We start from the raw sequence: 22,125 nt of genomic DNA, 5'->3' as shown, positions 1-22,125 counted from the left end.
ACTCAAAGAATCTTCTTTTTCTTTGGTACTGCCTTTCTCTGTTACATGTAATTATCTTTTAGTGATTGATGAGTCTAATTATGTAGACTGCTTTAAGAATTTTTCTTTTTTAAAAGCACAAACTGAATGGTTCAGCTTGTTTTTGAGTATATATATTGCTGTTACATATCTAATCACAATATGGAAAAAGAACATAATCAAACAATCACTGCCTTTCTCTTTAACTTTGTCTTTTGTTTTTTTCTCTTTATCTTTGAATTTGGCTTTCTCTTTAATAACATCTGTCTTTTGTTTTTTTTATGGAATTGATATTTCTGTTTGTGGCATTTTGTTAAAGCAGGAATCTTTGGTGCAAAATAAAAAAAAAGAAAGATTTTGGTAGCACTAATGAACAATAACATATACTACTACAAAGGCTGATGACAGTCAACAGGCAACTACTATTTCTGCATCTCAAAGAATTTACAGAGTAACCAATCAAAAAATCAAAATGTTGTTTAGAGTTATAATAAGGTGGTGTAATCACTAATCAGCCAGCAGTGTTATTGTATGAAATTTTGAGAATAACAGAGATAGGAATATTAACCAAATGGCCTTGATTCCCAAACAACCCTATCCTCCCATAGCTTGCCACTGAACTGTTCATGGTGGCGCTAATGAACACACTCAACACCTGCTTCTCTCCACCGCCGATCGAGAAGTGCGCCGGCGTCACCTTCACCGAGGCTCCATAAGGCGCGGTCCACCCGACGCTGTATGTCTCGTTGCCACCGACGTTTGTCACGACTCGCTGCACGGTCACGGACTGGTTCAGCTTCGATACCGTGATCGAGGGCAGGTTGAGGTCGGTGGCGTTCAAGGTCGGACCCCCGCAGCTCGTTCCCGTGTAGTTCAGGACTACAGGAGACGAGCCGTTGATTCCGCACAGGAACGAGATGTAATCATCATAGCCTGCGCAGTAAAACCACTTACGTTAGTTAGTTTAGTAATTTAACGGGCGTAGAGCGAAAGAGGGGGACGTACCCGAATCAAGAATGAGGCCGGGATCCAACGCTCCGGTGGCATTGACGAATCCGCTCCCCATGTCGAAGGGAGTGGCCGGAGACTGGTTCACGTCGGGGTTGGTGTAGGCGCGCTGGGCCATGATCGGCCCACCCTTTTTGTCGTTGAGGGATGCCGTTGTCGAGAGGGCGGATCCGATCGCGGACGGAGAGAAAGAAGGGAACTTCTGCTTGATCAAGGCTGCAAGTCCAGCAATGTGAGGAGCTGCCATGCTTGTTCCAGACATCATTGCAAAGCTCTCACCTACACTAGTCAAGAAAACGGTGAGCTCGATGATGAAGCGCAACTTAATTGGCAAAGTTATCTTGGTCACGGATTAAATGAGGAACTATAATTGATCCTCTTAAACGAAGTTATACCTCGAAACTCGATAGACTCCTGGCCACGCGAGCTCCACGCAGACCATATGAAGTTCCCGGGTGCAACGACGTTCGGTTTTAGTATGTCGGCGTTAGCAAGAGAATTGTCTTCTGGATCTGGCCCCCTAGCAGAATAATACATAACCTTAGGAGCAGAGTGGCTGAAATTTGCTTTTATTCCACCAGAAACACTTGCTAATCCCCCAAATCTAACTATTTCCTTTGAGCTATCATCTCTCTCCAAAGAAGAATTGTAATAATGTAGAAAGATCTGCATCAATATATCAGTGTATACACGTTATGGAACGATAATTTTGTGCTAGGAAGTCGGAAGCAAGCATACTCACTTTTGAATCGTCTGGTGATGGGATTATAATACCCGGGATCCTCATTGGGACTGGGTTGAGCTGGAAGCCGATAACATATGGATCCATGTAGAACACGACGCCAGCTGCACTGAGGTTGTCTGCGGTCTCTAGGGCTTGTTTGATGGTGGAGAGGCCGAGAACGAACCGAATAGAGTAGCTGCAGATCAGAAGATTCCCTTTGACAACACTCTGATTGAAGTTGCTGGCGTCTTGGCATTCGCTAACATACAAGTCATTCGCAGCTGCTGTTGTTGTGTTTAAGGCGTGGATAGCAGAAACTAACGTGTACATTGAGCCTTCATCGGTCCCAGCTGGAGAAAACAGATAAAAGAACGAGTTAATCGCATGCTATTCAATCGACACCATATGTAGCAGTTGATCAAGAATTTGAACTATGAGGCTTACGAGCAAGTCCGACTCCAGAGATTGTGATGTTGTTGCCAAGGACTATAGAGTTACTATAGGTCCGGTCGTGAGTTGCAGCCCCAACGGTGAAGATCCACGGGCTAAAAGAAGAGACGCTCTTGGGAGACGGCCCGGTGTTTCCTGCTGCCTGCACAACAAAAATCCCTGCCTTGACGGCCGATAGCAAAGCCATGTCTATGGGATTAAAGAAAGTGGCAATGCCGGGAGGTCGCCTGTTTGGTGTTATCGACAAGCTTATTATGTCCACTCCATCCTGTGCAGCCTACGAAAGCAAAAAACATGATAATGGAAATCCAATGTGATATCGAATAACAAAAACTCGCTCATAAGAAGAAGAAAGGCTGATTTTGATGAAGAATGGGTACATATGAAATACATTCTTACTTGATCTATGGCAGCAACCACATCTGCAGCGAAGCCTCCAAAGCTCTTGTATAACGCCTTATAAACAGCAACGCTGTAACATATCAGAATCAGATCAATTCATAAGTCAGCATACGGATAACAAATAGAAAGTCGAAGCAAGATTCTTACTGCGAACGAGGAGCCATTCCACTGGCATTTCCAAAGGTATGTCCAGCTACCACAACTTCAATTCCATGATTTCCTGCTGCAGTAGCCGCTGTGTGCCTGCAATAGTTTCCGTATAAACGCAAAGGAATATAACAAATACAATTACGCAATTACGTAATAATAGTAAAGGCAGATGGAGAACACATACGTCCCATGGCCATCACCATCAAATGGCGAAGCATAGTCCTGTGTGGCATTAAAAATCCCTCTAGTGATCGCAGAGGCTGCAAAATGGCGAGCCCCAACGAGCTTTCTGTTGCAGGATCCGGATGGAAAGTCTCGTGTGACCTCACAGATTCCTGAGAAGTGCTGTGGAACGGGGTATGGCTTGTCAGGCGAATTATCAGAGAAGCTAGGGTGTGTGGGATCAATCCCAGTGTCGATAAATCCAATGACAATCCCTTCTCCCGCTGTATCAAATCCGCCTTCTTGTGCCCACGCACCTTGAGGAAGACCAAGAAACTGTGGTGTATGAGTAGTAGCAGTCCTGACTGAGAAATCCAATACCACATTCGACACCTCGCTCCTCGTTGACAGCTTGTAAGCCTTCAAAAACATCATCAAAACACACAATGAACACAGACAACATAACACAGGAAGCATAACACGCACACATACACTTGCTGCTCGATGTATTAGGCCACGAGGCAATGACCAAACTCGGGACCTTACTAACCTGCTGCTGAGTGACAAGCACAGCAAATCCATTGATTAGGTAACGGTAGCTGTAGAGCTTTAGATAGCTTTCACCCCTCAATGCTTGTTTTAACAGAGAATCATGCACACGGTCTACGTATGGCTTATGGCCCCTATCCGTCCTTGACGCATTTCTGATTTCACCACAGTTGAAGCACATTAACTACCATGATTTTATCAGTGATAATAAGAACACAGTCAATAAATAGGAAATCTATAGCCCTAATTGCCAAATGCAAATGACAATTTCGAACAATATCACTTAACATTTTCTTACAAGAGGCTAATTCACTACAGTATACAGTAATGCTTCTTACAAAGATAAGAGCTTTATAGACATTAATAACTTAATGTTTTCCAACAAAGGAAACAAAACAATTCTTTGATTGAGCCTGAATGCCAGAATCAAATGCACCTCAAGTGCAATAAAATACAAATTAGCTTCCCAAAATATGCAAAACCCAACTACAACAAAAACGGACAAAATTACTCAAACTTGCCACTAGATTAGAAACAGCATTTGATTCAAGAAAAACTAAAAATAACTCAACAAATACAAAACAAAACACAGAACATCAGGGGAAAAAAATTCAATCTCACCATAGCAAACATACACTCGAATTAAAACAAAATTCTCAATAAAAATTGTACCTTGCAGGTTTATCAAATCTACTCATTCCCTCAGACCCATTGCCTTTAACATGGTGCCCCTTCTTAACTCTAAGCTCATCATATAAGTGAGAAGCTGGGGCTTGTTTGAGAGTGACAATATACACAGCAGTAACATTATCTGCATCACCCTGAGCACAGCTGCACCCCACAAACACAGCCAAACACAGCATTACACCCCAAAACCCAACTCCCCACCTGCCCTCCATCAGCATTGCAAAAGCTTCTCCTTTTTAGCAATGACCCAAAACCTAAGAAGCACAGAATTCTTCCTTGAATGGGAAGGTGGGAAGGTACGTCGCTTTCTTCAAGAAGTACAACCTCCCATTTCGCCAAGATTCAATCTTTCCCACTTTCTTGAAATGCAGAGGTACAACCCTTGCTCCAATTCCGAGATGTGCAGACTCACAGCCCTTTAATGGTTTTCCAGCACAAGCTTCTCCCTTTTACAGTAGAAGAAGAAAAGATGAACCCTTTTTCACACTCACTCCACTACTCACTTAAATATCTGCATTTATTATAAAATTAATTTAATAGGTACACACAAATGTTAGGCAGGAGTATGATGCTATTGACTGCTGTCTGTTCATTAATAATGTGGCATTTATTTCCATCCTTATTTTGCTTACATTACTTTGAAGTGAATTTATAAATGTAATTTAAGAAAGATAAAGACAGGAGTGAATCTGCCACCTAGACTTGGGCGGCGTGTAGATAAACGTTTTTGTTTACAAGTAAACAAAATCATCAACGGGTATATTGAAAAAAATTGGATCTTTTATCTTTTGGTGTTATTCGTTTTCTTTCAACTAGGTTTTAGATTGTCTGTATCTTCATTCTTGCCCTTTGATAGTGATGAAAACTGCCCAAAATGTTTTACCGAATGGTAAGAAATTACTACTCCATTTTTTTACTTATTGACGGTTAAAGGAGCCATTGGGAGAGCTATTAGAGCATACGAGACTGTATTATTTACCTTTCCATTAATATAGAAGTACTCCCTCCGTCCCACATAATTTACGACACTTTGATCCGTCATGGGTTTTAAGAAATCTAATGGAAAGTGAGTTGAAAAAGTTAGTGAGATGTGGGTCTTATTTTTAAAGTATTAATTTTATAATAAAATGTGAGTATGAATGAGTTAGTGGAATATGAGGTCCACTGCCGAAAATGATAAAAGTGAAGTGTGTCAAATTATGTGGGACGGCCCAAAATGGAATACTAGGTCAAATTATGTGGGACAGAGGGAGTAAAATCTTATAACTACCATATTTGCATTCTTTTTATGTCATCATTCTCCAAGGAGAAGGTATTTGAGAAAATATAAAATTTTGTGTTTTGGAATGCTTCTTGTACTATTTTTTTTATTTAGAAATAATTTATCTTTCTATTTTTTTCCAAAACTTTTTTTCTTTTGAAGTTTGTTACTTTTTAAAAAGATAATTTTTCTTTTTTAATAGATGAATAGATATACATTTTCTATATATATTCCCTTCATGGAGATGCTCTTATAATGCCTTTTAAGTTCCAACAAGATCCAAAGAGAAATAAAAATAGAAAAGAAAAGATAAAAATATTGTTAGTTTATAAATTTTATTTTCTCATACAATCATACTAATATATAAACTTAAAATGTAGAAGTGAATAAGAGTAGGAAAAGAGTAATGCATGGTTGGTAATTGTGAAATGTAAAGACTAAAGTGTAGATGTGGTCAGCATTAAAAAAATGGGGCCATTATTAAAGCATATTATCATACCCTCATTTTCTGGCACTCAAATGGGGAGCACTACTAATGGAATCATTTTTATCATAAAATTATGCACACATTTATTTAGCATTGCATGTTCATTTTCTTTCGATTTCCCCCCAGAAAATATTTTATGATTATGGAGTAGTATTTTGTTTATTGCTTAAAATAATGCTCTACTTTACGACTCATATATTTATGATTCATAAGATAACTCATATTTAATATAAGATCGAAAATATATTAGATTGTTTTTGTACTTGTGTATCATAAAATATACTCCATTAAAGATATAAAGGGAAAAGAAGAATCTCAAATAAAAAAGTATATATTAATATGAAGTCAAAATGGATGGGTAGGATACCACAATGATGTATAAGCACGTATATCATTATTTATTAATTAAGTGACAACAAATAATTCTACACTTTTGGAGGTATTCAACGTGACAACAACACGTGTAATTCCAAATAATAATTAAATAAAAGAACAAATTCTTGATCTCAAAAAGTTAAAAATACCTAATTTATTTATATATTGTGTTTTCTCATCAACCAATTATTTCCACCAATTATAATGTCAAGAATCGAACATGGATACGTACTTCAATTAATTCACCAATTAGCGATGGCGTATCTATGATTTCTGAATTAATTATGTATCGATCACACGATTATGCTATATAGTATTTGGAGATTAATTAAAAAATGAATTAATGCATGTGGTGTAATCGATATTATCATTGTTCCAATAGTAAGTGGATTATAATGATTCCATCTCTTCATGCCTCCCCACAATAAAAAGGATCAATTTGATTATCAATTATGACTAAAAATATCTAAAGTAAAAAGGCCAATTTTACGAGAGACGTTTGATTTTATTTTATTTTTATTTTTGTTTTATTTGAAAAGATTAAAGAAGAGAATCCGATTCTTAAAATGATTACTTTCACGTTTTCTTCTTCTTTTGTAGTGATAATTTGAACTTTAAAAAGTCACGTTGCTAACACTATTTAACGGTGAGGTGTGGGCTGCCATCACTCTTGCTTTAACCTTTTGTTTTATTGCTCACTTTTCTTTTTGTGTTAGTTTTGGACTAATTTTTTTGCTAACACCACATTACTACATTAGTGTTTTTCTCAAACATATTATTGCGTATAATTAGTATAAGGCTTTATTTTGTACTACACGTTATTGAAATTGGAGCATTTAATTCCAAATTCATTGTTTGATATTATAAAAAAATTTAAATTTGTAATTGTATTAAATTACTATTTCAAATCCTCCAATTCCACAATTTGAATTTCATAACCATAGCAGTGAAATTCCAAATATTTATTAAATTACACACACACTGCACACATTCTTACACGCACTGCACATATTCACACACAGTGCACACATTTTTACACACTCGCACACACACAATCACTCATTCACACACACTGCACTTGCACACACATACAGTGCACACATTCTTACACACACACACTATACGTACATTCTTACACACACAGTACACATTTGCACACACACTTACACATACATTCACGTACTGCACACATTCACACACACTGCACACATTCACACACACACATGCACACTCATACACACAATGCATGTGTAGTGTTTGTATAGTGAGTGGTGCAATGTGTGTATATAGTGAGTTATGTATGTGTGTGTGGTGTTTTTTTAGTGACTGTGTGTAGTGTGTGCACGCGTGTTCGCTTAGTGTGTTTTTAGTGAGTGTGCGTATATTTAATGATTGTGCCACGTGTGTAATGTGTGGGCGCGCACAATTTTTCAAATTCAATTCCATATCAATTATTGCATTTTGCCAAACAAAGGATTTGAAATCAAAATCTAATTCCTTCTAATCCAATTCCATGCACCAAACGGAGCCCAATTTTTTACTACAATTCATCGTCAATGGTTTATCGGCCCAGACATCTACTGGGCCCAAAAAATTAAACAGGCTTTAAAGAAATGGATTGGGCCTATATCTCAGCCCACATCAATTAATTCCGTTATCTAAAAATGTGGACTTAAATCTCCATTGAATTACAGTTGAAAACAGAGCGACAGTTGAAGGCGACAATGGCGTTATCATCATCTTCGCCAATTCTCCCATTCTCTAATTTCGTAGCGAATCGTAATCCGAGTAAAATAAATAGAAGCAGTAATGCGTTATCAATGGTGGTTCGCTCGAGCTACTCCGACGACTCCGCACTCCTCCTTAAAGCTGCCAAATACACTGTGATTTCTCTCTACTAATTTTATAAGATTCTAGAAATAATGTGTTTAATTTTTCCCTAATTTTGGATTGCTGTATTCTAATTCATCATTTCTATTCATTATCATGAGCGATGAAGTGGAATTTACAATTTTATAATTGGATTGATGAAATTTGGTTTTTGTGTGTGTTGAAAAGGTTGATTCGTTTGTGGAGAATGGGATGGTGATAGGCCTGGGTTCCGGTCGAGCTTCGGGCTTCGCTATCCAGTATTTGGGGAGGCAGATTCGGTCCGGAGCCATTAAACATATTACTGGAGTTCCTACGTAAGCAGGATTACTTGATTTTAGGGTTTAATTTGTTGCAGTTTTGAATGTTGTTGCTGAATTTGGCCTCTTGGTTGATGTGATCTCAATTTTCTGATTGGATATGTGTGTGATCGCCTGCACATTTTGGGGATTAATGATGTTATGGAGGCCTTGATAGGAGGACTTTATTCTTGGTCATCATTTATGATGAAAATATACTACTACTATAAGAACTAAAGAAGAATAAAAAAAATAGTTCACTTTTTTTTGTTATGAAGAAGTTGGATTCCTTTTTCTTAGAAGCTATACTACAATGCCGCGAAAAAAAGGATCAAGTAGGGCATTTTCAGCTTCTGGTGTTAGTTATATAAATTTATCTAGTAGTTATAGTTTCCTCCTTATTTTCCAATAGGAATGATTGGCAAAGTATGATGCAGATCTGTTGATAGTGCAAGTGAAGCAGCAAAAGCAGGTGTCCCTTTGGACCAGTACAGGGACAGCTTCAAAGTAAGCAAGTTTTTCTTTTCTTTTGTTTTATGGGAGCAAATGCATGATTGTAGAAATGGATATATGCATAGTTAGTTTATATGGTGGAGTATCTGCTTGAGTGGTCCAATAGTTAAATCATACTACTATATTCTTACATGTAGATTGATTTGGCGTTCGATGATGCTGATGTTATGGAAGAAGAGTCTCTTGCTGCAGTCATCGGACGCCAGAAGATGCAGGGTGGTGAGTCGATAATTGAGGAGAAGGTCAGTCAAAAACACTCATTCTTACTTAATGCCTTCTATGGAAGCAAGAGAAAGAACTAATACGAACTATCATCGCTTTAGCCATTGTTTCGATATGCCTTGCTTGGTCTTGATGATATCCAGTGTTATGTAATAGATCTCTTGTCGCATCTCTCATTTTGATATGGCTATGATGTGCCATCTTGGTCATATCATATTTAAGCATGGCTTCCTTTTCTCATTGGCATTTCTTGTTCAGATACATTGGTTAAATCTGCTTTACAGACCATACTGAAAACGGCTGGGAAACTGGTCCTCATCGTTACAGCAAAGCAATATCAAGGTGCTGTTGATGGATCCATTCCAGTCCTAATTGAATCTGTAAGGTTTAAGTGCAAGTGACATTGATAAATATTTTTGTCAAACCTTACAAGTGATATGTACTATTACAATATAGGTCAACTGGCTGGAAACTGCTGAAGAAATAGATGACCTATTTCTCGGTGATGCTGAGGTACTCCTCAATGCATTACTCCAATTATGAATACTTCCACTCACCATTGTAACCTAAGAATATACTGTTAAGGTCTGGAGAAGATCATCTGTGGGGTATGCAGGTCCACTGGGAGGGGACTTTCCGATTGTCACTAAAGAAGGGCATAACGTTCTAGACGTAATCTTTACATCTCCAATTCAAAACCTTGGTACCTTTCCGCATCCTTCTATTCACCTCTTCATCTTGTCTGATCAATTATATCTATGAAAAATATTTTTCAATGGAATTGCATCAATTTCATGCAGCTGAAGTGGCTGATAGTCTTGATCAACTAGCTGGTGTCGTCGAGCATGGTGTCATCTCCCGAATCCCGTCAGTTCCTCCCTCTTTCTTCTTCTCTGTGATATTGTTGCTCAATTCTGATATATATTTTCTCTATTACTATATTGTAATTTGCTTATTCATGTCATAATTTGCCACATCCATTTTCTTTTCAATATTTAATAGCATTGATCCAGCTGAAAATGGCAGATGCACGGCAGTCATCGCCGCCGAAGATGGGCTGCGAATTGTTGATAACATTCGCAAGATTGAAGAAAGTAGAGTTTAATCATATTTTCAAGGAGTGTTGCTGAAAAGAAATGACTCTATAAGGTATACATGCATTATCTAATTTTAGTGCCACTATGTTTATGTATACCGATTTATTTAATTATTATGAGTAAATATGTTTTGTGTTAGTGTTGACGAGTTGATCACAGAAAATAGATACATATATGCTGAAATTCTACCATTAGTCAAATTGTTCAATTTTTTTCAACAGAGAAAATTTAAGAATTTTAAAAACAAATAAAATATGTAAAGAAGTCTCAAAGTGTTCTCTTCCAATCCCTTGCATAAGCAGCCAATCTTTTTTAGCAAAAATTATGTGGCCAATAATTTCACTTTAATGACTAGACGCTAAAAAAACAATCGAAATTCACACGAATATCAACCTATAATGGTACCGAATAATGTCATTTTATTTAAATAAAATAATTGCTACACTCCAACGTCCAATGGATGTCACAAATGAGAACTTTCAACGATTCCACTCGCTAATAGCAATAATTTAAGATATGTGTTACAAACTCAAACTCAACCTCAAAGATGTAACAACATTTAGCTGTATTCACATTACATACAACTATAAACTAATGTGACACCAAAATGTAAGTAAATATTACTCCATTAAGTTGTAAAATGTCATCCAAAAGACTCACATTTCCTCTAGACTTTCATTCAAAATTTAATACTCCAATATTATCAACATAAATGGGCCTCGAAACTTGAAAAAATAAATGCTGGCCCGATTTTGAGGCCCACTAAAATTCAGATCAAATTCAGAATTCAGCGACTTTAGCTGAAAACGTAGAGTAAAAAATCGCTAAACAACAGTCCGCTTCTCTTTCTTCTCATTTCTCAACTGTGTAAAATCAATCGCATTTGATTTCCTTCTCAAGATCTGATCTTCTCCCCCCAGATTCAAGCTTCAGAGAATCAGAAAATGGCGGCGGTTGGAGGACCCGACCCGTTGTTCGGATTGAGGAACAACTTTTACTTGGGGGCGTACCAGGGCGCAATCAACACCAGCGAAATCCCTAATCTCTCGCCCGACGACGCCGTTGAGAGGGACTGCCTCGTCCACCGATCTTACATTGCTCTCGGCAGTTATCAGGTGCGGTTGGATTGTGCATTCTCTTTGGGGATCTGCTTTGAATTCGAGCAGTGTTTGAGCTGGAATTCGCTATTGATCAGATTCTAAGTTTGTTGGCGATTGTATTGTCTCGAGATTAGTGATTGATATTTGTGTTGGTTTCTGCTCTTAATTTATGATGTGCAGCTGGTGATAAGTGAGATTGATTCCTCTGCGGCAACACCACTTCAGGCGGTGAAATTATTGGCTCTATATCTCTCCAGCCCTGACAACAAGGTAAATTTTTTGTTTCCTTCTGTTGCAATTGATGTGTCATTGGCTTGATCTTGTAACGTGGAATTCTGCTTGTACAGTTACTGACATTTTTTCGAGTTTGTTTTGTCAGTAAATTATGTAATTGAGAAATATTGTTTCTGGCTGTTGATCTGCATTTCTCTCAATTTGAATGAAGATATTACTTAGGGTTTTTTGTACCTGAAGGAATTTTGTGGGTGGGGGTTTCCCTCGAGACTTGAGTGGTTAATCTGATAGATGGTTAGCAATTTTGTGCCGAAAAGTGGTTTGACGATCAGACGATCATTGTTGGAGGACTAGTAATTCATTTGCCGACTGCCTATCCCAGATGTTTGTCCCAGCTAATTTCTGTTCATACATGTGTAGGAAAATGTAATTTCAAGTCTCCATGAGTGGTTGGCAGATCCTGCAGTTGGAGGCAACCCCATCTTACGACTTATTGCCGGGACTATATTCATGCACGAACAAGATTATAACGAAGCTTTGAAGCATACACACGCGGGAGGAACTATGGAGTTGTAAGTCCCCTTAGTTCGTGCTGAGTACTAAAGATATTTTCATTCAATAATCCCATGAATTGATTCAGTGAGACTTTTGGTAGCCAGATTCATGTGTCGCTTGCAAATTTTTTGATCAGTTATATCTTACTAAGTTGGCTATGAGAGAGTGTAGTCAACGCACACACATTTACTTAATGCTTAACTATATTATACTTCTGCAGGCATGCTTTAAATGTCCAAATATTTCTTAAGATGCACCGTTCAGATTATGCTGAGAAACAATTGCGAGTCATGCAAGGAGTAGATGAAGACCACCCACTTACCCAACTTGCTAATGCATGGCTTAACTTGGCTGTGGTAAGTAAGGGCCGTTTTATGAGATATATGCAGTAAATTCCAAATTGTGTCTGCCTGTCAGGAGACTTAACATATATTGCTGTTTGAATCAGGGTGGTTCAAAGATCCAGGAGGCATATCTTATTTTCCAAGATTTCTCAGAGAGGTATGCAATGACTAGCTTGGTTCTGAATGGGAAGGCTGTTTGTTGCATGCACAAGGGGGAATTTGACGAGGCAGAGACCCTCCTGCTTGAGGCCCTAAACAGAGTAAGTTTGATTTGCTAGACATTTATTTTCTTAATGTCCCCAATGCTTTTCTCTAGCATGGGAGTAATTCTGAATATTCGAACAACTTTAGTTGCTATTTTCTCTACACCTATTTCACGCGAAGCATGCACAGCCGCCTTCCCATTAGATTTTCCTTCCTTTATGTATGTACTTTGTGCCTTTTTGCTCCATATTTACTTTTCCTCTCTTATTTTTGTGTGCCAAATCCTCCAATGATCTGTAGCACACTAAGTTAGTCAGAGACATGCTGTAATTTCTTGCCTATTGAACATACTAACATGTAATTTTCTGGTCTGCACAGGATGCCAAGGATCCAGAGACCCTTGCCAATCTGGTTGTTTGTAGTCTTCACCTTGGTAAACCAGCATCGCGCTACCTCAGGTATGATTTACACCATAATCTGCTTATTCTAGACCTTTCATAAGGGCCTCTGGATCCTTAGCATCCATCCTGTGCTGGCTAGAAATTTGCATAACGGTTCTTTAAATGAATGCGAGCTGCTTTAGTTCATCAGGGTTTATCGTGCTACCCATCAGTGTTGCTTGTTTTGGATTTCTGTGCAACTATTCTCTCTGCATTTTTTTCTATCTCTATTTTGCCTATAATTTCCTGTAAAGACCCGTGACATTATTTTGTGTCTTCCTTGTGTCAATGTAGCCAATTGAAACTGTCACACCCAAACCACACTCTCGTCGTACGTGCATCTGCAGCAGAGCAAAGTTTCGACAGAGCAGCCCAAACAGTCGCGTGAGCAGTGGAGCAGCTTCAACGCGATTGCATTAGTCTGTCGGTCAAAAGTACATTTTTGGTGTAACACCTTGCGAAAAAATTTGTGTGTGGATGTCGTCATTTGTTGAATGGCTCTCTTTTTATTTTGAAAAGGTCCAACATAACTATTACTCCAGATGTTTGTTCGTTTGGCTGAGTACACTATATTGGATATCACGACTGCCACATTTGAGCCTCGAGTTACCTACGTTTACAATTATATTGCTAGAGAAACACTATTGTTATAAACTTCTGGGATATATTTCTTGTTTCTTGAGTTGAACTTTTCTTCTTCTTCTTCTTCAAGAAGCTTTCCCAAGATTTTATCCTCGTTGCAAGTAAATTATCCATTCTATTCAAATGAGCAAATTAATACTCTTGATCAATTATCAACCAAAAATCGAAAGTAGATCATTCATTCTTCTACAAATTGCTAAATTGAGAAAATTAAGTAATACAATTATTACTGAACAATCTAGTGTATTGGGGATGTAGCTCAGATGGTAGAGCGCTCGCTTAGCATGCGAGAGGTACGGGGATCGATACCCCGCATCTCCATTTCTTTTTTCTTTTCATTTTATCTTCTTTTATTTTTTCCTTTTTTTTTTATTCATTTATTTATAATTTTGTGACATTTTCTTAAAATGTTTAACCAGGGGCAAGAACCTGTTGAAAGAAAACCAAAGGATTTTTCATTCAAGAATTGCTACAATAATTATAAGCTATGCTATAATACAAGAATAATCTATACCTCTCATAAACTATCATTCAACTAAATATGTCTCCAAATCATAATCATTATATATTGTCATCCCTACCATTCTATCAAATGTATCTGAATAGAGATGTAAAAGAATACATCAGACCCCTGCCCTCAACTCTCTCTCTTTCTCACTCCAGCTCTACGAAAACTTCCCGAAACCAAGCTCGGACGTGGGGGTTCCGTTCATGTTAGTCCTCTTCTACGAATCCGAATACCTTGAGCTTCTATTTACGCAGACATCATCAGAGGAGTGCCGTACCCATTCTGGTGTTCCTTCTGCCATCTCCACGCGACCTGCAAGCTCTCTTCGAGGTTGGTGTGTCTCGCTGTCCAGTTCAGCTCGTTCTTGATCTTGGACGGGTCGCTGTACACTTCTGCATAGTCACCGGGCCTGCGGGGAAGGAATTCGACTTTTATGGGCACCCCCGTTGCCTTCTTGCAGGCTGCCACGAACTCATTCACTGAACTGCCTGAGATGGGGTGAAACAAACCGTTTCAGTTACAAGCTTACGTTTTAACCTGTAAGCATGAACACTAAAAGGTGGCTTTACCTTTTCCTGTACCAACGTTGTAGATGCCTACATGCCCGGGCTTGGCCTTCTCGAGGGCTTTGACATGAGCGTCCACTAGATCGGTGACATCAATGTAGTCACGGATGCAGGTGCCGTCTGAAGTCTTGTAATCTGTTCCACGAACCTGTGTTTGGAAGATATTCAATATTTTTTTAAGAAAGATGTATAAAAGAGAAAGCTCGTGTACAAGAACAGTTCTCGAAGTTTTCAAGGCATATTTGGTTGGTGTCGAGTCGAGTAGCAACACTGACCTTGAGACCTGGTATTATTCCACGAGCAGCATCGAAACAAGCACCAGATATCCGCCCATGTTCACGTAGTTCAGGCCGGGGAGCTTCACCGAGCCTTCCCTCAGGATCCGAACCAATCACATTGAAGTATCTGATAGATTAACAAAGTAAGAGAATTGAGGTACAAAATGCAAGCATAAACGAATTACAGCTACTCGATGAACTAAACTGGGATAGACAAGTAGTTTGCTCGATTATTGTTGCAATCTGATGTTAGAAAGTATTTACAGTAAAAAACTCTACCTTAAAATCATGACAGCCATATCAGAGTTCTTATGAAAATCAAGAATGATATCCTCTGCCATTTTCTTGGCTTTTCCGTATGGATTTATGGGAACCTGCAAAATGTAAAAAAAAAAACGGGCTTCTTAGTCGACAGATCTCACCTAACAAAGCAAAAGCACTAGACTAGAAGTGTAAACTTCATTAACCCTCCTAAGTCCTAACCTGTGGGGTTTCTTCTGTAATTGGCATCTGCTCAGGTTCCCCGTACGTTGCACACGTGCTAGAATAAATTAATGTCTTCACTTCATGAGCCGCCATGGCTTCTAATACAACAAGAGTGTTTGATGTAATATTGTGATAATACCTGTTTTGCAAAAATAGTTAGATCAGGAATTTATATAAGGAAGAAATGCACATATTGCTATTGCTAGGTTCCATTGTTCTTAATCCAACGAGCACTAATATAAGATACAGCAAAAGAATTGGCTTCATCCGAAGGAGAATTTAACAAAAAGTCAAGTTTGCCACTCAAATGAAGTTTGAGATTTCAAAAGTTCAAAACACAGACACGAACTGTTGGAACGGTGGATTTCAAGACGATGACATGTTTTTAGTTTATTCTGGCAAGTCTGGAGTCAGGACCAGCAGTTACCCTATCAATTTTCTTATAAACAAAATTATCAACACTCACTAACCAATTACAGATTATCTAAAATCGTTTCTAAGCTCTACTCAACAGTGAGGATATAATCTAATGGATGTTGCGAAGCAATATCAAAAGATACTCACTTGAGTGGATCCATAGTACTCTCTCCAACATATGCCACGGCAGCAAAATGCATCACTGCATCAAATGCATTCTCAGAGAAAATTTTCCGGACCTGTAAGTTAACCAAGGAATAAACGAAGGTAAACACTCTTGTGAACTCAATCACCTAGAAAAGAATCATAAAACAAATAGTACAGTGACGATACCGATTTAGCATCTCCTAGATCGGCATAAATAAACTGAAGCCTCCCCGGCTCAGGAAATAATTGTTGGAGGACACGAATGGCACCAAGGTTCCCCCGCGAGAGATTGTCCTGTCAATCAAAAATGCACCTCAGATCGGTCACAGGAACCAATCATGGCGATTGGGAATTGCAAAGAACTATGAATATCAGAAAGATACCACTATAGTCACACGATAAAAATCCTTAAGAAGCCGCAATGCAGCATGTGAACCAATGTATCCAGCACCTCCGGTTACCAATACATGAGTCACACCAGGTTCATGACTAGAGAACTGTATCAATTCACAAAAATTTTGCACATTTAATCCTCAGAGACTCGTAAACATGCAAATAAAGCAATGGCAGGCTGGAAATCGAATCAATTACTTGGCTTGGGGTGTTGAAAGTTGGAGAATGCTTGAGCATAAGAATGCACAATGCTGTAAGAGTGGAAACCATCAAGATTTTACCACAAAAATTGTTTTTCTTCTTTGGATCCGCATAATCCATGCCTGCAAAAACGAAGAAATAAGAACACAATCGATGCAGAAACTACTAGAGAGACGGGGAAAGACAAGCAAAGACGCTTCAGGGATAGAGAACTCCACCTCCTAGAGACATAGATCTATTGGACCTCGGCTGAGCTCTGATCCTATTGAAACTCAGCATTGAAAAATCTCTTCTTTTATTCGTAAAAAAAATGTTTTCTATAATCAAATATTCACATCAATCACCAACCAATACACCCGTATCCTCGGATGTCCTGCATAAAAATTCAAACTGTTACCACCATAATTTTATATGGAAACTCACTGTTAAATCACATATCTTGTTTGGATACAAGAAGTAGGAACTGAAACTAAGCTGGGCCCTATTGAAAAGGATGGAGATGGTCACAAATAGGGACAATTCAACCAACAAATCGAAACGAAAACCGCATAAGCCTATCTGAATTAGCAATTTCCAGCAGCTAATAGCTAATGAGAGTGATACAACATAAGAATTGCAAAACATCTTAGGAATATCAGAAACATAAAAAACATGCATTTCGGATTCAAAGACCAAAACTGGACTCAAAGCTCTCAAGATCCCCTTATGCCAATCAAAATTCCCAACTTGAGCTGACAAAAAACTGGAAAAAGATTAAAACTTCGCAGCCAATAAACCAAGTAAAGCATTCTTGAATTACCAAATCCCAGAAAAAAGTGAGAAAAAAACACTTCTGATTTAGACCAAGTAATAAATAAATAGGCATAAAACCTTTAAAAATATGAATCCCCAAACTTATATTAGACGAAAGTGAAGACCCAATTTAGCATTCCAAGCGCTGTAAAAACAGCAATGATCAGAGAGAAGACTTTGACTTATTCATCCCACAAATCTCTCGGCACATGTATGCATGTATCTGAGTGATCACAAGATCTGAATAATCAATAGAATCGATTAACAGAAAAAGACACAGACGACGAAGACTCATGTGCATTCAATCGAAAAACCCTCAAGAAATCGTAACCAAGATCAAATTTTGGCACACACCCTCCACGCGAAACACGGATTGCGAAGAAACCCAGAATTTAATTTTCTTATAAAATGAAAGAAGAAAAAGAAAATGGAGAGAGAAAGAGAGCATACAAGAAAGCAGAGAGAGCAGGTGGCGGTGTTCCTGCTTGGGTCTGAGCGTGTACGTTTTTGAAAATCTTATAAAGCCATCGACATAATAAAATAAATAAAATAAAATACAATTTGTTTAATAAAATATTTATATTTTCTAATTTATATACACTATGTCATTGACTTTCCCTATCTTTAAATTTTTTAAATTGTTTGCTTTATGTGCATAATTCGCAAAGGTGGCTAATGAAAATAGCCTAATATTAGTAGCTGCATTTAATTATACGCCAAAATTTGACTAATCAAATCAATAAGAGTGATTTGCATCAATTGCTGATAGAAAATAGGTGACGCGGGGAAGACTAGAGAAAAATCAAAAAAGCCCCACTTTGATTTTGATGTGAGAGGAAAAAGTCCAAATTAATTGACCTAATTAATTTCTTTTTATTGAATTCAACTTTAATCTTATGCATCCCCTAGTTTATTTTGTATACGCCAAAATTGAGACATAAATCTATTTAATAATTCGATGAGTTTAACTTATTACTACTCCTATTTGATTGATGTATTTTTCAATAAAATATTTAAAATTGGATACAAATAAGATTGGAAATTAAATGTGTACCTTTTCCACTCCTTTCGCAGTCGTTATCCCACGAGTCATATCTTGCATTTATTATTTACACCAAAATTTTCCTAGCATTTAAATGTCTTTATTAACTTCGAGTAATTTTATTTTTTGATAATATATTCTCATGTTTGAGATGAATTTTATATGTATGGAAACGAATTAAAAAAAACTGTAATTTTTTCCAATAAAATCTAGATGAGCTTTTTAAGGCGGTGGATTGTAATCCCCCAAAAGATGTTATACTTGTGAGACGGTACAAGATTTAGAAGGTTTTGTTTTGCATGTGATGTTGTGAGAGAAACTATAATTTTTATATTAATGTGAGAGAAAACTTTTTTTAAAAATTAAAAATGTGACATATTTGATGAAATAAACTAAAAATGAAAGTTGACATCTTTTATGGGACATGGGCAATAGTTAATTTAGATTATAGCTCAAATCAGATAGATTTTGTTTGAAGTAAGAAAATGTGGTCCAATTTGTGACTAAAAAATCAGATATTTCCTTAATCCAAAAATGAATAAGGAAATAATTAATACAAAAAGAAATGGAGTATAAAAATAATTACTTTATTTCTATTTGCTCGTTTTGCTGCCACTCCCCAATTTACCATTTGAAGTTAAAAAGTAGATGACTTCGTGTATTGTTTCCCTTAGTTGCATATGCTCTGTTTTTCCTCCTTTTGATAATAACTGATTCTAAATCACTTATAGTATTTCTTGATCTGTTTATATTGTTGTTCAATTAATTGCGATAATTATTTGCAGTTTTTGCAATAAACTTTCTATTTCGGGGCTCTCAAACTCTAGCATTTATCAATTTGATTCGGAATTTTGTACCATGTGTTTATCAAATTAGTCGTGCCAAATCAAATATAATTAAAAGTTTAAAACATAAAAACTCAATTCCAAAACATATTCCGTATAGTATTCCATTTATCTCACGAGAATATTTCACTTATTTGTCATCGAATTCTTTTATCTTTTAATTCAAATGAAGTAGACTTTCTTTATCCTCTAAAAATAAACTTTCTTTTTAATTCATCTTCATCTTCTAAAATATACTCCCTCCGTCCCAGATAATTTGGAACTTTCACCCGACACGAATTTTAAAAAATCTAATGGAAAGTGAGTTGAAAAAGTTAGTAGGATGTGGGTCCTACTTTTAAAGTATTAGTTTTATAATAAAATGTGAGTATGAATGAATTAGTGGAATATGAGGTTCACTACCAAAAATGGTAAAAATGAAGTGGGACAAATTATGTGGGATGACCCGAAATGGAATACTGGGTCGAATTATCTGAGACGGAGGGAGTAAATTTTTTATTTAATGAAATTTCTTTCTCTCTAATAATGTGAGATTCATTTTCTACTAACGTATTTTTCTTTCTATCTCTTTTCTTTGTTTTCTTGACCTTTTTTTCTTTTTCTTACAGTATTTATTTAACATACTCAACATTTCTTTTATAAATTTTGCATCGAAAAGTTTCGTCTCAACTATAAGAAAACGGAGGGAAAAATAGTTTGTACTAGCACGATTATTTAGCGTCTCGATCTCAACGTCTAAGTTTCAATTTTGTGGACCCAAGATATACTAGTACTAATAAATTTAGGAAGACGCAATGAACAAATAAGGATAGAACAAGTGTTGGAATGTAACACTTTCAATAAATATGAGCATTAAAATTGGTTGTATATAAATAAAAGGACAACGTTTCTTTCGCAGTGTTGTACAGTACAACACAGCCGTGAACTGTCATGCATGTGTTGAGAGAGCCCTCTCTTCCCTACCCACAAACCGCCACGTGTGGAGAAATTCTTCCCTACTTTTTCTCAACTTTTCCAGACCACGATGCCAAACGCACCCCACACATTCAACTGCACTATCCAATTTATTGCTTTTAAATAGGGAAAAGTTAATGTTAAAAGAAATAAATAAATCTAGACTAATACTTTTAAATACAAGCATTTCCAACCATTTAAACTATACTCAAACTTATTTTAGTATAAATGTCTCATTAAATATGATTTTATTCTAATTATTAAACTAAACTTAAACTTAGAAGAATATTTTATATTTTATTAGATATTTATTTACTCACAAATTTTGAAAAAAAATTGGTTTTGTGTTACTGTAAACCTAAAATAGGTATTTTTTACTTAAAAATCATAAATGAGATTGATTTCGGAGTACAATTGTCTAATGGAGTACTATTATTAACTATTTATACTCCTTTTAACATTTTTATTAAAATATTTTCAGATAAAAATTTAATTTCTTACATTTCATAAACAGATTTCACTCTATTTCACGTCTTCATCACCAATTCAACGAGTCTGTGCCGCCTTCTTTGCCTTTACTGTTACGACCACCATGTTATTGTCAGGTCATATCTCTTTGCAACACGCCTAAATCGTTTCGAATCGCTATCATGTGTTTGTCTACTGTTATCATGTTGTCATCGTGTCTTGTCAACGTGAATATGATTTGTATCGCTAACGATTTGTGTGTGTGTGTGTGCCGTGTCCGGATTTAAATACAGCAAGTTAGGTCCTTTTCTTCGATTACGATTGTGTATACTCCGTATTATTTAGTCATATTATGGTTGATTATTTATCTTAATCCGACAAATTATGTATGATAGGTTGTTATCGAGTCTATTTAATAATGATTTAATTTATTAATTAAGATCAAATTCAAACACGACCTACTAAGGAAATCTCAATCCAAACATGACATTACCCCATCCTATTATTGTTAAAATCGTTTTCCTGTTTTTTGGTGTAATTTTGAGAAGTTTGTTTATTATGTTGTGTTTAGGGTGAGCATGGTAATGTGATATTGTGACTGAGAGATTATAATAACCATGATTGTAAATTTCATTGAAAGCGATACCGAGCTTTTCTTATTTTCAAAATTTTCATGCAATAATAATAATAATGTAAAACCATCCAATTTTTAATGATATACAGATTTTAAATTTTAATGTCCCACAACTTATTTGAAAACGAAATATATGGACTAATATTTAGAAAGGTTGACCGCTGCATTTGCTATGAATTAAAGGCACAATCATTAGGCCTTGATACTGTAGGGCCGTTTTGCTACATGAAAATAAAAATTAAAAAATTGAATGATCAATTATACTACATATATGTATTACTATTATATATTCTTTTACGGAGTAGTGCTCTAATATTTTAGATTCATCAATTACAAGTCTCCCTATATAACAAGGTAAAACTAATTAATTTTATCGAATAAATGAGGCTACGCCTTAAATCTTAATGAAGCCATGATAATCTTTTTTATACGTCATCCAATAATTTATTATTAATATTATACTTCTTTTTATTCATGTCACTACGTGGGTTAAATTGTCCCCAATTAATTCATTTGTGTTGTAGTATAACTCACGTAATAGATGCTCTGCAGTCTGCACCTAATTATAATATGCCAAATATTAGGTGTAACATTTTGAAGGC

The 22,125-nt window shown here is 36.6% G+C and overlaps 4 protein-coding genes and 1 non-coding gene across 6 annotated transcripts; 3 read left to right on the top strand and 2 right to left on the bottom strand.

Moving 5' to 3' along the window:
- Positions 1 to 363: 363 nt before the first annotated feature.
- LOC125203796 (subtilisin-like protease SBT2.3) lies at positions 364 to 4,641 on the bottom strand. The gene is made up of 10 exons (XM_048102246.1): positions 4,136 to 4,641; positions 3,465 to 3,618; positions 2,937 to 3,334; positions 2,750 to 2,845; positions 2,600 to 2,672; positions 2,195 to 2,477; positions 1,769 to 2,100; positions 1,422 to 1,692; positions 1,024 to 1,305; positions 364 to 951 (listed from the first exon to the last, which is right to left on the bottom strand). Exons 1-10 carry the CDS (start codon positions 4,366 to 4,368, stop codon positions 530 to 532), a joined length of 2,544 nt encoding a protein of 847 aa, XP_047958203.1. The 5' UTR covers positions 4,369 to 4,641; the 3' UTR covers positions 364 to 529.
- A 3,331-nt stretch (positions 4,642 to 7,972) lies between these two features.
- On the top strand, positions 7,973 to 10,411 carry LOC125207717 (probable ribose-5-phosphate isomerase 4, chloroplastic). 2 transcript variants are annotated; one of them, XM_048107183.1, is made up of 9 exons: positions 7,973 to 8,156; positions 8,332 to 8,459; positions 8,879 to 8,948; positions 9,092 to 9,196; positions 9,461 to 9,556; positions 9,633 to 9,689; positions 9,762 to 9,879; positions 9,977 to 10,043; positions 10,203 to 10,411. In XM_048107183.1, exons 1-9 carry the CDS (start codon positions 7,998 to 8,000, stop codon positions 10,279 to 10,281), a joined length of 879 nt encoding a protein of 292 aa, XP_047963140.1. In that variant the 5' UTR covers positions 7,973 to 7,997; the 3' UTR covers positions 10,282 to 10,411. The 2 variants fall into 2 exon arrangements, with proteins under 2 accessions (XP_047963140.1, XP_047963139.1); XM_048107182.1 differs by having other exon boundaries at positions 10,179 to 10,411.
- A 692-nt stretch (positions 10,412 to 11,103) lies between these two features.
- Positions 11,104 to 13,838, top strand: LOC125203384 (coatomer subunit epsilon-1-like). Its single transcript, XM_048101717.1, has 7 exons — positions 11,104 to 11,388; positions 11,554 to 11,643; positions 12,028 to 12,179; positions 12,383 to 12,518; positions 12,611 to 12,766; positions 13,089 to 13,168; positions 13,445 to 13,838. The coding sequence occupies exons 1-7, from the start codon at positions 11,218 to 11,220 to the stop codon at positions 13,536 to 13,538; spliced, it is 879 nt and encodes a 292-aa protein (XP_047957674.1). The 5' UTR covers positions 11,104 to 11,217; the 3' UTR covers positions 13,539 to 13,838.
- A 202-nt stretch (positions 13,839 to 14,040) lies between these two features.
- On the top strand, positions 14,041 to 14,113 carry TRNAA-AGC. The gene has a single exon. It is a non-coding gene; the product is annotated as a tRNA-Ala (tRNA).
- Positions 14,114 to 14,224: 111 nt separating this feature from the next.
- LOC125203372 (UDP-arabinose 4-epimerase 1) lies at positions 14,225 to 17,902 on the bottom strand. Its single transcript, XM_048101703.1, has 11 exons — positions 17,659 to 17,902; positions 17,007 to 17,161; positions 16,786 to 16,910; positions 16,578 to 16,691; positions 16,381 to 16,488; positions 16,195 to 16,286; positions 15,628 to 15,769; positions 15,424 to 15,518; positions 15,142 to 15,271; positions 14,870 to 15,014; positions 14,225 to 14,788 (listed from the first exon to the last, which is right to left on the bottom strand). The coding sequence occupies exons 2-11, from the start codon at positions 17,065 to 17,067 to the stop codon at positions 14,547 to 14,549; spliced, it is 1,254 nt and encodes a 417-aa protein (XP_047957660.1). The 5' UTR covers positions 17,068 to 17,161; positions 17,659 to 17,902; the 3' UTR covers positions 14,225 to 14,546.
- Positions 17,903 to 22,125: the final 4,223 nt, after the last annotated feature.

This window comes from Salvia hispanica, chromosome 2, assembly GCF_023119035.1.
Source record: "Salvia hispanica cultivar TCC Black 2014 chromosome 2, UniMelb_Shisp_WGS_1.0, whole genome shotgun sequence".
Classification (NCBI taxonomy): Eukaryota; Viridiplantae; Streptophyta; class Magnoliopsida; order Lamiales; family Lamiaceae; genus Salvia; species Salvia hispanica.
Note: the sequence above shows the minus strand (reverse complement) of the source record. Positions and strands in the feature narration are given on the sequence as shown.

Excerpts from the sequence above, each read along its gene's own strand:
- LOC125203796 (XM_048102246.1), bottom strand. The coding sequence starts at position 4,368 with ATGCTGATGGAGGGCAGGTGGGGAGTTGGGTTTTGGGGTGTAATGCTG. Across the intron at positions 3,619-4,135 it reads AGATTTGATAAACCTGCAAG|AAATGCGTCAAGGACGGATA; the intron begins GTACAATTTTTA and ends TGGTGAAATCAG. Across the intron at positions 2,101-2,194 it reads CTCTGGAGTCGGACTTGCTC|CTGGGACCGATGAAGGCTCA; the intron begins GTAAGCCTCATA and ends TGTTTTCTCCAG.
- LOC125207717 (XM_048107182.1), top strand. The coding sequence starts at position 7,998 with ATGGCGTTATCATCATCTTCGCCAATTCTCCCATTCTCTAATTTCGTA. Across the intron at positions 8,157-8,331 it reads TTAAAGCTGCCAAATACACT|GTTGATTCGTTTGTGGAGAA; the intron begins GTGATTTCTCTC and ends TGTGTTGAAAAG. Across the intron at positions 8,949-9,091 it reads AGTACAGGGACAGCTTCAAA|ATTGATTTGGCGTTCGATGA; the intron begins GTAAGCAAGTTT and ends TCTTACATGTAG.
- LOC125203384 (XM_048101717.1), top strand. The coding sequence starts at position 11,218 with ATGGCGGCGGTTGGAGGACCCGACCCGTTGTTCGGATTGAGGAACAAC. Across the intron at positions 12,519-12,610 it reads CATGGCTTAACTTGGCTGTG|GGTGGTTCAAAGATCCAGGA; the intron begins GTAAGTAAGGGC and ends TGTTTGAATCAG. Across the intron at positions 12,767-13,088 it reads TGCTTGAGGCCCTAAACAGA|GATGCCAAGGATCCAGAGAC; the intron begins GTAAGTTTGATT and ends TGGTCTGCACAG.
- LOC125203372 (XM_048101703.1), bottom strand. The coding sequence starts at position 17,067 with ATGCTGAGTTTCAATAGGATCAGAGCTCAGCCGAGGTCCAATAGATCT. Across the intron at positions 16,911-17,006 it reads TAGATCTATGTCTCTAGGAG|GCATGGATTATGCGGATCCA; the intron begins GTGGAGTTCTCT and ends TCGTTTTTGCAG. Across the intron at positions 14,789-14,869 it reads CAACGTTGGTACAGGAAAAG|GCAGTTCAGTGAATGAGTTC; the intron begins GTAAAGCCACCT and ends ACCCCATCTCAG.